The 17,602-nt window shown below is 37.2% G+C and overlaps 1 protein-coding gene and 1 pseudogene across 2 annotated transcripts in view; one reads left to right on the plus strand and one right to left on the minus strand.

The window, feature by feature from the left end:
* The window catches only part of ANO5 (anoctamin 5), a 76,508-nt gene that overhangs the window by 50,172 nt on the left and 8,734 nt on the right, over positions 1-17,602 (plus strand). Inside the window, exons 11-16 of the mRNA XM_007457635.1 lie at positions 2,745-2,896; positions 5,046-5,120; positions 6,722-6,944; positions 9,264-9,433; positions 10,089-10,186; positions 17,246-17,376. Coding sequence (XP_007457697.1) covers positions 2,745-2,896; positions 5,046-5,120; positions 6,722-6,944; positions 9,264-9,433; positions 10,089-10,186; positions 17,246-17,376 — 849 coding nt within the window. The remainder of the gene's footprint in view (positions 1-2,744; positions 2,897-5,045; positions 5,121-6,721; positions 6,945-9,263; positions 9,434-10,088; positions 10,187-17,245; positions 17,377-17,602) is intronic.
* Positions 7,057-7,633, minus strand: LOC103069940 (glycine cleavage system H protein, mitochondrial pseudogene; annotated as a pseudogene). Its single transcript, XR_014368647.1, has one exon. The product of XR_014368647.1 is annotated as a glycine cleavage system H protein, mitochondrial pseudogene (transcript).

Here is a 17,602-nt window from a genome sequence, read left to right on the forward strand (position 1 = left end):
CTGAACCCTTCTATTGAATTTTACAATAAAATTTTTGTATTCTTCAGCTCTATGATCTCTGTTTATTACTTTCTTATATTTTCTGTCTCTTTGTTCAAATTCTCACTTTATTCATGCATTGTTCTCAAGACCTCAGTAAGCATCTTTATGACCATTATTTCGAACTCTATCAGGTAAATTGCTTGTTTTCATTTCATTAAGGTCTTTTTCTGCAGCTTATCTTGTTCTTTTATTTGGAACGTATTTTCCTTTGTTTCTTCATTTACCTTGCCTCCCTGTGTTGATTTCTGTTCATTAGGTAAAACAGCTACCTCTCCCAGCCTTGAAAGTGTGGCCTGTGATTGTTCAAGCTGCTTTCTTTGTTCTTAGTGGTTCCCAGTATTTGGGGGGTGTGCCCAAACCCATCAGTATCCCAAATGGGAAGATCCCAGTCAGCACCTAGATGCAGGCTGTTTGGAAGCTGGACCCTCGGGCAAGCAGCTTTTAAAGTCTGCAAGTAGATCTCTTTCAAAGAAAGATTGGAAGATGGGCATTTGTGTCTGCTGCCTCTACTTTTAGCCCTGGGGAGAAAACCAGTTAGGAACTGTTTGTTTGCTGCAGCAATCAAAACAGTATGGTACTGGCATTAAGATAGACATGCAGACCAATGAAACAGAATGGAGCCTAGAAATAAATCCACATGTATATGGTAAATTAATCTTCAACAGGATTTCCAAGGAAACAAAATGGGGAAAGGATAGTCTCTTCAACAAATGGTGCTGCGGAAATCTGGGCGGCGACATGCAAAAGAATGAAATTGGATCCTTATCTGAAAAAAAAATCCACAACCTGAAAGTTGAGAATTATATTTTATTTGGCAGACTTTCTGAGGACTTCAAGCCCAGGAGGCAGCCTCTCAGATAGCTCTGAGGAACTGCTTTGAAGAGGTAAGGGAGGAGCCAGGATACATAGGAGTTTTGCAACAAAGACCAGGTAGTCAGAACATCAAAAGATTACTGTTAATTAAAGAAAACCAGATACCTTAAGTTAATGAATTAGCACTTTTCTTTGTATGGGAAGATGGAAGAATCTGGGCTAATTGAAATCATTCCTTTGATATGCACCTTAGCTATCTGGGGCCAGTATCCTGTTCTTTCCCATCTTGAGTTCCCTCAGGGCTCACCATCTGGGCTGTAGTGGCTTGATGGCTGCAACATCCTTTGTTACCGATATGGCAGGCAACATTTTTCATTCACATCTTACACCATCACAAAAATCAATTCAAAATGGATTAAAGACTTAAACATAAGACCTGAAACTGTAAAAATCCTGGAAGAGAGTATAAGGAAAATCTTTATGACATTGGTCTTGGCAATGATTTCATGCAGATGGCACCAAAGCCCAGGCAACAAAAACAAACAAAATAAGCTAGACTACCTCAAACTAAAATGCTCTGCACAGCAGAGACAACAATAAACAGAATGCAAAGACAACCCATTGAAAGGCAGAAAATATTTGCAAACCATCTATCTGATAAAGGGTTAATCTCCGAAATATATATAAGGAGCACCTGTAGCTCAATAGTTTTAAAAAAATAACAAAACCTAACCTGATTAAAAATGGACAAAGGACTTGAATAGACATTTCCCTGAAGAAGTTATACAAATGGCCAACAGATATATGAAAAAATACTTAATGTCATTAGTTATCAGAGAAATGCAAATCAGACCACAATGAGATGTTATCTCACACCTGTCAGGATGGCTATTACCAAAATGATGAGGATGTGAAGAATTATAATGAACTCTGCATACTACTGGTGGGAATGCTAAATGGTACAACTGGAAAACAGTGTGGAAGTGCCTCAAAAAATTAAAATAGAACTGTCATATAATCTAGCAATCCCACTTCTGGGTATTTACCCAAAATAATTGAAATCAGGATCTCAAAAAGATGTTAGCACTCCTGTGTTCATTGCAATTCTCTCCACATTAACCAAGATGTGGAAACAATCTAAATGTCCATTGACAGATGAATGGGTAAAGAAACTGGTGTGTGTGTGTGTGTGTGTGTGTGTGTGTTTATATATATATATGTGTGTGTGTGTAAACTAGTTACATCTGTGCCTTAGAAGGGTTATAAGGGAAGGTTTTTCTGGGGGTGTTGGTAATGTTTTATATACTTTTCTGTAAATATGTTATTCTTTAAGTGAAAGCTTGTTTAAAAATTATATATATTGTATATTATATTATATAATATTATATATTATATATATATAGAGAGAGAGAGAGAGACAGAGACAGGGAGAGAGACAAAGAGGCACAGAAAGAGAGAGAGAGACATACTGTGTTATGAAATGGCTCCTATGTTTTCCTTAAATTTCCCTAAGCCTGAGAATGTGGTACAATTGCTTGAATGATTTCAGTAAAAGACATGCAGACAAAATCTAGGTGTTAGTAAAAAGTCAAGTTTAAATATTATTTCAAATTATCTGAATGAAGAGAGAATAGCGTGCCTGAAAAAAATTTTTCTTGCATGGACTGCTGTCTAAGAAACGAATTTGTATTTCTATATATGAGTTATTTCAATACTATTACATAGTATTATGCCAAAATTTATAATTTTATCATCAAACAGCGACAGAAGAACCGTCATACAACCAAAATGATTTTTTAAAGTAAAGAAAAATCTAGTTATTATCTCCTTATTCACTTATTCCTCCATCTCTTTATTATATTTGTTCTTATGCATTTCTTTGCCCATAGTCACATTGTTTTTGGAGTTTTGGAAACAGCGACAAGCCAGACTGGAATATGAGTGGGACCTGGTGGACTTTGAGGAGGAGCAGCAGCAGCTCCAGCTGAGACCTGAATTTGAAGCTATGTGTACACACAGGAAAGTGAATGCAGTGACTAAGGTATATTAGGAGACTGAAATAGGCAGTATATTCCAATGGACACCAAGCTGTGGGTGGCCTCTCAAGTAATGATGTGTATTTCAATTTGCCTTTAAAATACTTTACAACATATAAATCATATAAACTTGTTTACTCGCTTCTAATATACATTTTGATCACATGCACAAGTAGGTAGAAAAGTATAATGAGCCCCACGATGGAGTCATCACCCAGCTTCAATTATTATTATTTCATGGGCAATCTTTTTTCATTTATACACCTACCCCTCCCTGCCACTAGATTATTTTGAAGCAAATCCAAGTCATCATATCATGAAATACATAGTTTTAATACTAAGTGAAATAAAATGAAATGGAAAATAGTGTGCATGCTGTGGGCTTTGTATATAAATATATAGACATGGAAATGATACTAAGTTAATGGGTGAAAATTAATAGTATTGTATTAAGGTAGTGGGCTTATGAGTGATTGCTTTATTTGACCAAAGGTTATTCACCTAGTCCATTCTAATTAATTATAATGGAGAGATCATTGCACTGGTGTCTGGAAAGGAAAGTCTAGATTTTGGGATAACTGGCAAACTGGCTGTATGTTGTTGACTGAGTTATTTGACTTCTTGGTACCTCATTTTTGTTTCATTTGAAAATGGAAGATACTTTGCAGACTCTTGGCTGCATAGTCTTAGAGTCCCCACTTTTCCATAATCTATAATCACCATGTTACATGGCGCTGCTATTAAAGAGAGAATAGAATATGTCTCTAAAAATCTCTTCAGTAGAATTCCCTACTCTGTTCAGGACACTGTTCTTGTGTATAATACTCAACATTCTTCTCATAGTACAGGCGTTCACTAAACATTTATTAAATTGCCTTGAAACATTACAAAAAATTCAGTAAATGAATGAAGAGAAAAATCACCTCAGAAAATACATTAATAATTTGGGTGGCTATTTGAAATTAATAAAAAATATATTAAAAGAGATATTTTCATAATAATGACATGATGTGTATTTGTTCATACTTAATGGGATAAAAAAGAAAATAAAAGCAGGCCTATTGGCTTTGCCAAACACCGTTGACCAAAAGCAAGATATACTGAATGTTTACATTTGAAACCAGTTGAAAAACAATATGTATTGATTCACTGTGAATCATCTACTTCACTTAGCTTTAATGTCTTTGGAAATGAGAGGTTTTTTTTGTTTGTTTGTTTTACTTCATTGCAGTGCTTCTTCAGTGGTTAAGCATAACCAGAATTCTTACATTTGAGTCTGTTGGGAACACATACATGCAGGAATGGACACACACACATGCACACACGAATATGCACACACACACGAACACACAGACACATTGGATACACACATGCATACACATGTACATAATCAGATGTATCCACACACATCCTGGGGTTCAATAGAGCTCTTGGGCAGCCTACCCTGACTGCTATGTTCTGTTTGCATTCAGTCCTTTCTGAAAAATCCTTGAGACTATACAGATGTAAAATCTTATATGTTAAATAGAATTACATGATTTAGATTTCTGCTGACAACTATTTTTTACTGTATGCCATTATTTTGGCCGTAAGATCTAACTGCCTCTCGATATAGCTAAAAATATCAGCTGGTATAATTAATATCTTCCATTAATGACTTAAAAAACCATAATTATAGAAAATTCTGGGCCCCTGAACTGTGTGGAAGAAGACAATTAATCCCATAAATATAAAGAAGGCACCCTACTTAATATCATACAGAGCAATTACATAGCAGTGCATTCAACTCAATTCAATTTAACTCAGTTAGAAAATTTTAACATCATTAAGGCATGTCCACTTAAGCAGCAGCCCTCAGGTTTTGACTTTGTTTTTCCTGTCTCCCTCTCCCTAAGTACAACTCTAATTCAACACTCAGGAAATAATGTGTATTCTTTATATCTCATATCATTTGTAAACTATTTCATCTGAGAGCCCTAAAGGTTTCTACCTAAACGTAAGGAACCACTACTAGAATGTAGCATTCCATGAGCTGTGGTGAACACATTGGGGAGGTTTCTACTTTAACATTGGCTTTGTGATTTTGACTACTGCTTGGATTCCCAACTTTGAGTGTAGATTTTGAATTTTGCTGTGATTTCTTCAAAATTACAGGAAGTGGAACCTTACTTGCCTCTGTGTAGTCGTATTCCATGGTACTTTTTATCGGGAGCCACAGTGACTTTATGGGTGAGCATTGTTTAAAAACTATTATTATCTATTGATGTAAGATCATACTGGGATTACCTCAACAGTTTTGTCTGCAATGGCTCGAGTCCCTCTCTTCCCTCCCACTCCACAGTATTTTTTTTTATCTTGAATGGAGTTCTTATATAAAATAAACTGTAATTTACATGGATGTGCCATGATTAAACCTTGGATAAAGAGTTGGGGGGAGAGAGAGGTGCTTTATCTTAAAGCCCGTCCCTCCCCTTTCCCCCAGCTCTTTGTTAATTTGGTGATAACTTGAAACCAGAACAGTAAAATAAATAATTTGATTACAGACTATTTGTTTAGTTTTTAAAAAATAATTATTAATTTATCTTTTATCCATTTAACATACTTATACAAAATGAAAAACTTTATAACATTAAGGTTCATTCTCTTGCCAAGATAAATGGAAGAAAATGTTACATCTTCTACATGAAGAATTTAATTAGCGTATCCCCTTGTTAGGGAGTCAGATTTTTTCCATGCCTTTTACCTGACAGATTTCTCCATCATCATAATCTATTTCCTGCCCTCCCCTTTCAAAATTTATGTCCTCTTACAGTTGACCTTTAGTTTTAGGAAAACAGGCAAGGTTACCCTCTGAGAAGTTAGCCTGTTGAAGTATAAATAATTAGCAGTTGTAGACTGTATTTTAACCTCACCATTCCATATTGTCCTGTAATGTTTTATCTTTAACCTTTTTTGATAAAGTTATTGGTTTTTCTATTTTAAATGTGTGTTTTCCTAGATGATATAACAATCATTTTAGGAGAGATGATAGAATAAAAGGGGGTGATAATCAATTTGGGACATTCCTTGAAAAATATTCTGGAGTGTGGTTCCAGAAAGATCACTGTCATTTATTTCTAGTACTCATTCAATTTGATTCAGTTCCTCAACTTTCACAATAAAATTCTCCAATCATTGATATAAAGATCTTTGTGATTTTGTAATATGTAAAGGTATAAAATTTATACAAATATCTAAACTACCAGGCATATCAGACTACTAATGGCAGTATTCTGAGGGGAAATGAAATCGAATCTTTAAACGTATTTTTCTTGAGAAAGTAAATGATCTTCACACTACACATTTAACTACAACCTAGAGCAGAGGTTACCAAACATTTGCTGTAAAGGATATATTATAGGCTTTGTGGGCCACAAATCGTCTCTGACACATAATTGTCTTTATTTTTCTTTACAACCTTTAAAAATGCAAACAAACAAACAAAAAATATTCTTACCTTAAGGGCCACGCAAGAACAGGTAAGGCCACAAACAGACTCTGGCTTGCTGGTAGTTTTCCAACTCGTTCTAAAGGATAGACCTAGAGGATGGTCAATGAATACTTTTCTATTTTCGATTTACTCAGCTGCTACCATACGCTTATCGCTAACCCTTTTACATTCCTAGTTTTCATTTCTTGCCATCTATGGTGAGAGGGACTGACTTGGCTTGCTTTCCATGTCAGATCTGCTAAACTTAATATATGAGTTGAAGAGAAGAGTATGTTTCAGATATATATGCATCACAGGGATTCAGAAATGAGAGTGACCAGTTTTTGTTTCCCTTCCCCAGATGTCTCTGGTCATTGCGTGTATGGTAGCTGTGATTGTATACCGCCTGTCAGTCTTTGCTACATTTGCTAGCTTCATGGAAAGTGAAGCATCCTTAAAGCACGTCAGAAGTTTCCTCACTCCCCAGATAACCACATCTCTTACTGGATCGTGCTTGAACTTTATTGTCATCTTGATCTTGAATTTCTTTTATGAAAGGATATCTGCCTGGATTACAAAAATGGGTAAGCCGGCCAAATCATTAGTATGACTCTGAAAAAGGGTTCCTACCAATGCTATACCTCCATTCTGGATAATCCCCAAGGGAGATCGTTTTTGTTTTGTTTTGTTTTGTCTCAAACTAGTTTCTTTAGTGGTTCCATTTTCACTCCTCAATAGATTTTATGTATTTCTCATAGGCTTCTTCACTCATTAGTTCATCTAGTTCTGAAGGGTTACTGAGTGTCATCTTGATCAGCCAACCATCTTCATAACAAGATTTGTTGACAAGTCCTGCATTTTCTGCTAGAGCTTCATTAATTTCAGTTACTTCTCCTGATAAAGGAGAATAGAGTTCACTAGCAGCTTTCACACTTTCCAAAGCACCAAATTCCTCTTGTTTGTTCAATTTTGTCCCAACTTCAGGCAGAGTACAGTAAACAACATCTCCCAAAGCTTCCTGGGCCAAATTGCTGATTCCCACTGTTCCAAAACCGTTTTCTGTTGTTGCCCATTCATGTTTGTCTGTGAATTTACAGCCCGGCAGCAGAGCGGGGCCGGTGCGTAGCGCCCGGATGGCGCCCGCCCGCAATCCCCAGGGCTGCAGCGGGCAGGGCGCATTGGGCGCAGAGATGGCACGCAGGCTGCAGACTGCGGCCCGCACGCTCTGTGCCACTCGCAGCGCCATGTTCGTAGGGGTGCAGAGGGTCTCCGCGCGCCTGGAGTTCATTTTTTAAAGGCACATTTTAAGGCAGTTTTGCTCTACAGATAGACCCATAGCCTGGTACTTCAGAATCCCCTAACAGCTACATTCAGGCCTATTATAGTGGAAGCAGGAAAAATAACTAAAAAGAATTAGGACTCTGTAGATCTTTTGGAGTATTCTTACCTTAATCCTTCCTTGATGGGGTTAGTTGAAGCCTAAATAAAATCCTCACATGTTTCTGAAGACACAGATAATTTTTATTTCATGTGTATGGTGTTTAGAAGGTATTGGATTTTGAAAACCATTGTGAGGAAAACAGAACAATCAGGTCCTCCTGAATAAATCTAAAAGTTAGTGCTTCTCTTTTCAGTTGTCATGTGTTAGAACCTGGATTATGTTCTTTTAAAAAGTTCTTCTAAAGCCATGAGTGAAGGTGAAGGGGTCACAGGTGGAGTGGTAGGTTCAGTCAGGAAGACTAGCACAGAGCACTGTTGCTCCTGGCCTTGCCCCCAGCAAGTTGGAGATGAGATCAGAGACTCAACTCCAGGCCTCAGCTTCTTCTGGGACTGCTTTCTCCAGGAGCTCATGCCCCCCTCCTCTAAATCTTTACACTGACAGTGTGCCCAGTGGTAACCAAAAAGGCAGCACAGTATTTACTCAGCACTGGGAAGCAGCTGTCATTAAATACTATTTTCAAATTTGGAGCTCTTCTCTCTCAGTTTTGCTTATTTTTTTCTGCTAGCAACAGCCAAAAAATAAAAAATTATAGCAATTAGCACCTACAAACAAAGCACCTAAAAAATATCTCAGCTTTTGTCAATGAGAAAAATCTCTTGTATTCACATTAGAGATTTTGTAGAAATGCAGCTAAATTTCAGTAAAATGGAAGCATTATCTGTGTCTTTAGAATATGTGTTACTATTTCAGTGTTGCTGAAAATGTCATGGATTTGGCTGGATCAGCTTGTGCTCTTGGGAGATCATCAGTTCAGAAAAGCATGGCCCCTTACTCTTTCATGCCTCATGTTTTTTTACTGTGGTGTGAAGAGACTCTAACATTTTCTTATCTTTGGAATTCATAAAATGATATATCATGATCATGCATTTTAAGTAAAGGAGAGGGAAAATATGTACTATTACTGCCACCGTTTGCATAACATTGTTTTCAAAACTGATAAAGCCGTTTAATTCATGAGAGGAAAGCACAATTCAGTTTGAAATCATCCGCTGCCCTTCATAAGATTTACTTTGTTTACACCTCATTGAAAACAGAGGAGCGAGATCTGATGTGTTTACAGGGTATCATATAGTGTTACGGGGATAAGCATGAGGCTCTTCAGTCTAATAGGCACTTGAATTCCATATTTTGACTGTGTGACCCCAGGCAAGTACTTCATCCCTCTAAATGTACTAATGACGGTTTCTCAGCCTTCTCTGCTGATTAGATTAACACACAATCTCTAATTGAAAGCCTAGTGCACATCCATAGCTACTTAATATTGGTCACTTATGACCAGAGTGGGGAAGATTTCAACAGACTCTCAGAATAATATGACTAGATATCCACTTATCCCAGGGAGTAAAAAAAAATGAGAAGCAGGAAGGTGCATTATTAAACTTTGGTGTTTTTTATTTACCAGAAATTCCTCGGACTCACCAGGAGTATGAGAGCAGTCTTACCTTGAAAATGTTCCTGTTTCAGTTTGTAAATTTTTACTCGTCCTGCTTCTATGTAGCTTTCTTTAAAGGGAAGTTTGTGGGCTACCCTGGAAAATACACATATTTGTTTAATGTGTGGAGAAGTGAAGAGGTAAGAATTCTCTAGAGAGGTGAGGTTTGTGGCTTCAGTAACTCAGTGTTAACTAAATCCCTTTAGGTGTGCCCCGCACTAACTCAGATTTTATTAAGCTGCAGGAAAAGTCTAAGACACTGACTGTCCACAGAGCATATTGGTCTTAGAATCCTGCTGTCTGATAGACTTTCCAGTTCGTTTTGGGCAAGAAGTTATATTGTACCTATTGTTTGGTATAAAATATGAACTATGAACTGGAATAAGTAAGTTCTGTATTCCTGAAGACTTCCATCAAAGGATAAATAACTTTCTAGAGGTACAGCAAAAAGGGCTCTACCACGGGTACAGAGTTAGAACAGTTCAGTGGTTTCCAAACCTGGCTGTGCATCCAGATCACAAGGAGAAAATAACAACTTCCAGCCCTAATCCAGATACAAAGATTAGGAATTTTCTAAGGCCCAGAAATCTGTTTTTAACATATTTCACAGCTGAATCTAATGTTGCTAGACTGGTGATCATGCTTGGAACTTGGAACTAAATATCCATTTATATTTCTTTAATATCTGTTCCAATGCAAATCTTCAGATTCTCACCCTCTGGTTTGGGATTTCTTTTGTTGCAGAAGTCCATCTTTCATCCTTTACTTTATTTTTCTCCTTTTTCTCCTTACTAGTGTGATCCTGGAGGCTGTCTAGTAGAATTGACAACGCAGTTGACCATCATAATGACTGGGAAACAGGTCTTCGGAAACATTAAGGAAGCCATTTATCCGTATGTATGACTTACAAGTTTTTGCTTTCTTTTAAGTAAGCATGAGAGATTTCCTCTGGAAAAAATGGAATTCTTTGATTATCATTGTGCCTTTGTTAGCTAATGTTTAAGTCAACAGCAACAAAAAAACTTCACTTTTAATCAGCAGTCAAGAATATATTGGGACTTCCCTGGTGCCACAGTGGTTAAGAATCTGCTTGCCAATGCAGGGGACACAGTTTCGATCCCTGGTCCAGGAAGATCCCACATGCCATGGAGCAACTAAGCCCATGCGCCAAAACTACTGAGCTTGTGCTCTAGAGCCCGCGAGCCACAACTGCTGAGCCCGTGTGCTGCAACTACTGAAGCCTGTGTGCCTAGAAGCCCGTGCTCCACAAGGAGAAGTCACCGCAATGAAAAGCCCGCGCACCACAACGAAGAGTAGCCCCCACTTGCCACAACTAGAGAAAGACCGCGCGCGGCAACGAAGACCCAATGCAGCTAAAAATAAAAATAATAATAAATTAATTAGTTAATTTAAAAAGAATATATTAAGGTAATACAGACTTTTAAATATACATCTATTGCTTGAGAAAGTTTAGGGAAAGGTAGTTATCTCTGTCTCCTGTGAAGTTTCCACTGGGAAATCTAAATGTTATATGCTCCGTAGGTTATTCTACATGTTCCATTTTATTTCTCAAAATTACTAAAAGTTGAATTCTTTAAAAATATCTGTGTGTCATGGACACATCTGTTACTGAACCAAACTTGGGTCCACTCACCTGCCTGCAGAAAAGCCAATCTACTGACACTGGGTTATGGTGAAGGAAATTGCAGTGTTTATTGTAACTCACCATACAAGTAGTCTGGGACAGCTAGTGCCTGATGGGTTTCAGGAAAGCATTTTCAAAGTCCAGGTGAGGGAGTAGGGGGTACAGGGTATGTGATCAGCTCATGCACAATTATCTGATTGGTTGATGATGAGGTAACAGGGCTGTGTCACAGGGGTTAACATTAGGCTCTAGTAGGTCTGGGGGCTACGTGCTCATGGTCATCAAGTAGTTAACATCTTCCATTTGGTGGGGGTTTTCACATCTGTAAAACAACTCAGGAAATGTGCATCAGATACTATTCTCTATTACTTCCGAGAGGAGCTAAAGCAGAAGATATGCGGAGGAGTCTGTCCCAGGAAGGCCCCATAGGGTCCTTCTCAGTTACATATCTAGGCACAGAAACTGTTTATGAATGAAATTCTGGCACATGAAGGAATCACTCTCTGTCCCCAAAGCATAGCAATAATGAATACATTATAAAAAAAGAAATCCAAAATGACAGTTGATCTCAAATGTAAGGTGAAAATTCCCATGGTTAAAAAGGGGAAGAATTAGGGGCTTCCCTGGTGGCGCAGTGGTTGAGAGTCCGCCTGCCAATGCAGGGGACACGGGTTCATGCCCCGATCCGGGAAGATCCCACATGCCACGGAGCAGCTGGGCCCGTGAGCCATGGCTGCTCAGCCTGTGCTCTGCAACGGGAGGGGCCACAACAGTGAGAGGCCCACATACCACAAAAAAAAAAATGAGGAAGAATTATAAGCCTGTAATCTTGTGGGGCTCTGAGTTAGGAAATTATAGTGTCAGGGTGTAGCACCTATAGGATGAAGTGGACCAAAAGTGCACCACTTAAGACAGGGGACTTGCCAGTTTAACTCTACTTAAAGCCAGGGACTGGGTGTACTCTTACTTACTCATGAAAGATGGTTGAAAGCACCCTCCCCCTCTCTCACCCACTGCCACAGTTTCATAGTACTCCTGGGGTGCTATTTCATGTGCTGACAAAGGAAGAACATAGATGTATACTTTCAAATGGTATTTGATACACCACATCCCTAATATTGCCACAGAGAAATAATACCAAACTCTTATTTTAAATCCTAGCTCTAGATCGAGAATCTGGAGACAGAATGGAGGTAACCCCTAAACCAAACACAAGAGGGAAAATAAATAAATATGCAGAGAGGAAAAGAGACAGGACAGTAAAAGAAACAAGTAAATTTAAGCCTACAGACCAAAATTCAAAAACTTACAAGATTTAATGCTACAAAGGCCACTAACAAAATCAATTCTTAGAAAGTGAACTTACTCCAGGTAGGAGATTCTGGCAAAGCCTAAAAACATAAAAGAAGATGATACTGTCAATAAAAAGGATAAGGAAATAATTTAAATTAAAACAGATATAAATGAAACAAGAACAAATGAATATGGGCTTCCCTGGTGGTGCAGTTGTTAAGAATCCGCCTGCCAATGCAGGGGACGCAGGTTCAAACCCTGGTCCGGGAAGATCCCACATGCTGCAGAACAACTTAGCCCATGCACCACAACTACTGAGCCTGCGCTCTAGAGCCCATGAGCCACGACTACTGAGCCCACGTGCCACAACTACTGAAGTCAGCATGCCTAGAGCCCATGCTCCGCAGCAAGAGAAGCCACCACAATGGGAAGCCTGCGCACTGCAATGAAGAGTAACCCCTGCTCACTGCAACCAGAGAAAAAGCCCACGTGCAGCAATGAAGACCCAACATGGCCAAAAAAAATAAATAGAATAAAATAATAAAGTAAATAAATTTTAAAAAGAAAAAATGAATTTGAAAAAGAATTAATTATTAAATGTAAAATCATACTTTAAATAAAGAGAACAATAGATGGTATCAATTACAGATCAGACACAATTGAAGAATGAATTAGTTAATTGGAAAATAGTACTGAGAAATTCCCACATTGTACAGTGCAACAGAGAGACAATGAGGTTAAAAATATTAAAGTGACAGGAGGCTATATAGTGGCTTCTACATTAATCTGCTAGTAGTTTCAGAAAAAGAAAATTGAGTAAATAGTGTAAGAAAAAATCCTTTGAATAGGTAATTGCTGAAAATTTTCCAGAAATGAAGAAAAACATGAGTTCCAGAAATGGAAATAAATCCTGAGTATGAAGCAAAATAAATAAAATTAAATTCACACCCAGATATGTTATGGTCAATCTACAGAACATCAGAGATAAATAATCTTAAAATCTTTCAGAAGAAAAGGGAATGCCATCTACATTCAATAGATTTCTCACTAATAACATTAGATGCAAAAGTATTTTTAAGATTCTTAGTGAAATAAAATGTTCACCTTAGATTTCTAGAAGCATTTTAACTATTACATAAAGTACAGGTGAAACAAAGGCATTTTTAGACATGAAAAAACTAAGAGTTTACATTCGTAGACCCTCATTGGAAGAACTACTGAAAAAAGAAATGAAAGTGTGTAATGCAAGAAACATTGGTTAGTACAGCAATTGGTAACTCAAAAAAAAGTAGTACTTTGGTATAAATCTTTAAAATATATGAGATTTGTATGCTGAAAACTACAAGTCCTGTTGAAAAACAAATTACATCTATGTGAGTGGAGAGAAACGTGTTGATGGATTGGTAGACTCAACTTAGAAAAGATGCCAGTTATCCCCCAAATTGATTAATAGATTTGTTATTCCAATCAAAATATCAGTAGGATTTTAGTAGATATAGATAAATAGATGCTAAAATTTATACTGAAGGCAAATGAACTAGAATAGTCAAAACAAATTTGATAAAGAAGAATAAATTTGGAGGAATTACACTGTTCAATTTTACGACTTACTATAAAACCATTTAAATCAACGTGGGATTGTTGAAGGGATAGACATATAGGTCAAATGGAACAGAGATTGAAGAAATAAATGCATGCAAATATGGCCATTTTCTAAAGGTGCAGAAATAATTCATTGAAGAAACAACAGTCTTTTCAATAGCTGGTGCTGGAACAACTGGACATCCATATGCAAAATAACAAACCTCCACAAGTTAGTTCAAAAATTAACTCAAAATGGATCATAGATGATAAAACCATTTTTTTTGAGAAAGCAAGGAAGTGATTACAGAATTCAAGATGAGGGTTACTATGTGGGGATCAAGGTGTTTGTAATTGGAATGGAACACATAGAAGCGCTTCTGTGATTCCTAGCGAAGTTCTCTTTCTTGAACTGGGTGGTCTCTTTTCCTTTGTGATTCCAGTTACGTGCATGCCCATCTTTCTGATATTGTCTCAGAAATCTCAGGTGTTCTTTTCCCTTTTTAGTATTCCTTTTTTCTTTGTATTTCGGTTTTGATATAAGCAGAATATGTGTTCCTTTTTTTTTTTTTTTTTTGCATTACGCGGGCCTCTCTCTGTTGTGGCCTCTCCCGTGTGGAGCACAGGCTCCGGGCGCGCAGGCTCACTGGCCATGGCTCACGGGCCCAGCCGCTCCGCGGCATGTGGGATCTTCCCGGACCGGGGCACGAACCCGTGTTCCCTGCATTGGCAGGCGGACTCTCAACCACTGCGCCACCAGGGAAGCCCTATGTGTTCCTTTTAATTCACACATTTGCTACAGTATTTCATATTGTCTTATTTGTTAATTTTTGCCAATTTGGAGGGTGTAAATGATACCTCATTTTGGTCTTAATTTCATTTCCCTGATTAAGAACATGAATGAGTCTCTTTTGACCATATGTTTTCTCTTCAATGAAGTGCTTATTTGTGTTGTTTAATCATTCTTCTACTTGTATATTTATCTTTTTCTAATTGATTTGTAGAAATACTGTATAACTCTGGTTATTGTGTTTTTGTTTGTTTGCTTTTTGGTTATATGTGTTGCAAATATTTTATCCCAGCACAAGTTTTGTTTTTTTATTTCTTAATAGTATCTTTTTTTCGGTACGTGGGCCTCTCATTGCTGTGGCCTCTCCCATTGCGGAGCACGCTCTGGACACGCAGGCTCAGCGGCCATGGCCAACAGACCCAGCTGCTCTGCGGCATGTGGGATCCTCCTGGACCAGGGCACGAACCCGTGTCCCCTGCATTGGCAGGCGGACTCTCAACCACTGTGCCACCAGGGAAGCCCCTTAATAGTATCTTTAATCACAGTTTCTCATCTTCAATACTATTGACATTTTGGACCAGATAATTGTTTGGTGTGAGGTGCTGTCCTTTGCGTTGTAAGATATTTTGCAGCTTCCTTGAACTCTACCCGCTATATGCCAGTAGCCCACCTTCTCCCCAGTTGTGACAGCCAAAAATGCCTCCAGATACTGCAAAGGTCCCCTTGTGGGCTAAATCACTTCCAGTTGGGAACCACTGCTGTAGATGGACAAAAGTAGATACTTTTAATATAACAAAATTTTTATCAATCTTTTCTTTTATGGTTTAGTATTTTTAAAGTCTCGTTTAATACACCCTTTCCTACCTTAAGATCAAAAACCTATTCTCATATAATTACATCTAAATATTTTTAGCATTTTAACATTATTGTTGCCTTTCTCTTTTAAATTCTTAATATACATGGAAAAGATTTTTGTGTTTGATATGAAGGTCAAATTTAATTTCTTACACACACACATATATATATCTATATATATACATATATATTATACATATATAATATATATCATGTTACCATTTATTGAGAAGTCCCTCTTCCCCCACTCTCCATGATCTGCAATACCATGTATGCCAAATGGCAATTACAAGGCTATTACTAGGCCTCATTCTGTTCCAGGATTTGTCTATCCCTACACCAATACTACACTCTCTTAATACAGCTTTATAATAACTCTTCCTATCTTGTGGGACAGGTTTTACCAACTTATTCCTCATCTATAGAATATCTTGGCTATCCTTTGTCTTTTGTCTTTCTGTGTAAATTTTAGAAACATCTTGTCAGATTTCACATGGGAAAGTATTTTGGTTTTTTGACTGAAATTACATTCCAGTTGTTTCAATAAAACAACTGACATTTTATTATGCCAGGTCTTTTTATTCATGAACATTTAGTTTGGACTTTAATGACTTCAAATAAATATTTAAACTTTGTCATACAGGTCTTATAAATCTTTGGTCAAATCCATTTCTAGGTACTTTTCATTTTAATTGCTATTGTAAATGGTATCTTTCTAAAAATTATATTTTCTACCTGTGTTTTGTGGGTATATAGGAATGCAATATAGTGATAAACTCTATTATTATTTCTAATAATTTTTGTCTAACTTCATTGGGGTTTTCTATGCAGATAATCCATTCACATTACTGTTAGTAATCATAGATGTCTCCTCTATTTCCAATTCTTTTGCCTTTTTCTTTTTCATTTTATTGTGCTGGCTAAGATCTCCAATAAAGTCTTGAATGTGATCATACACGCCCTTATTTTGTTCTTGATTGTAAAGGGAATGCTTCTCACTTTTCCCTATTAAGAGTGATGTTAACCCCAGGATTTTGGTAGATGCTTTTGGTCAGATTGAGGTAATTTTCTTCTTTTCCTACTTTTCAGTCATAAATAGGTTTTAGTAGGTGATTGAAATATATCAAATGCATTTTTCTTCATCAATCAACATGATTTTACATTTTTCTCCTTAAATTTGTTAATATGGTCTCTTACATTGATTGTGTTTCTGATAAAAATAATCTTTTTGTTCCTTAAGTAATACAATATTATCAGGATATATTTTATATATATAGAATTTAGTTAGGTAATATTTTATTTAGGATTATTGCATTTATTTTCATGTGTTAGATAACCTCTTCGTCCCCTAGTCATACATTTTCTATTGTAACCCACTTCTCATTTCCCCAAGTGGCCTTCTGAGTATCATGACAACATAAAGGTTAGTGAATTAAATAGATAAAAACCATCCTGTAGTGATCCTCTCCTCCACGTGCTCTTTAACAGAACTGTCTCTGAGTAAATACATTTCCCTGCAGAGAGTCAGGGTTGTCTTACTTTCTCAATCACCCAAGTAAAGATCTTTTGCCTCATCAAGTACTGTGAACAGAACACAAGATTCTGACTTGGACTTTAGCTGTAGTCTTACCTCTACATGTTCTGTGATCTAAACTTACTTACCCTCCCTTACCGCTGTTTTTTAGATCTAAGACTGATTCTCTGACCCCTTTCTTTTACCTATTTCTTTTACCTATTCTCTGACCCCTTTACCCTGTTTCATGTATTTACTTTTATCACTTCCAACAGCTTGGTTCTGAATTGGTGGAGACGCCGAAAAGCTCGAACCAACTCTGAAAAGCTATACAGTCGATGGGAGCAGGACCATGACCTTGAAACTTTTGGTTCTCTCGGGCTATTCTATGAGTACTTGGAAACAGGTAATTTTCAACCACTGCCTTGAAACATGGAATAGACTGAGTAAAATAAGTATTTTTCAGCTCTTAATATTTCTTCCTACCTTGCACATAGTAGGTGTTCAGTAAATCATTGGCTAGTGGATGAAAAGATAGATGGGTGGGTATGGAAAAGATTGGTTCAATATTTCTATTTCCCACCAAATAGAATGCAGAATGAAATTAATTTCAAAACACCAATCTCAGAGAT

The sequence above is a fragment of the Lipotes vexillifer genome, unplaced genomic scaffold (assembly GCF_000442215.2).
Source record: "Lipotes vexillifer unplaced genomic scaffold, Lipotes_vexillifer_v1.1 scaffold505, whole genome shotgun sequence".
NCBI classification, from domain to species: Eukaryota; Metazoa; Chordata; class Mammalia; order Artiodactyla; family Lipotidae; genus Lipotes; species Lipotes vexillifer.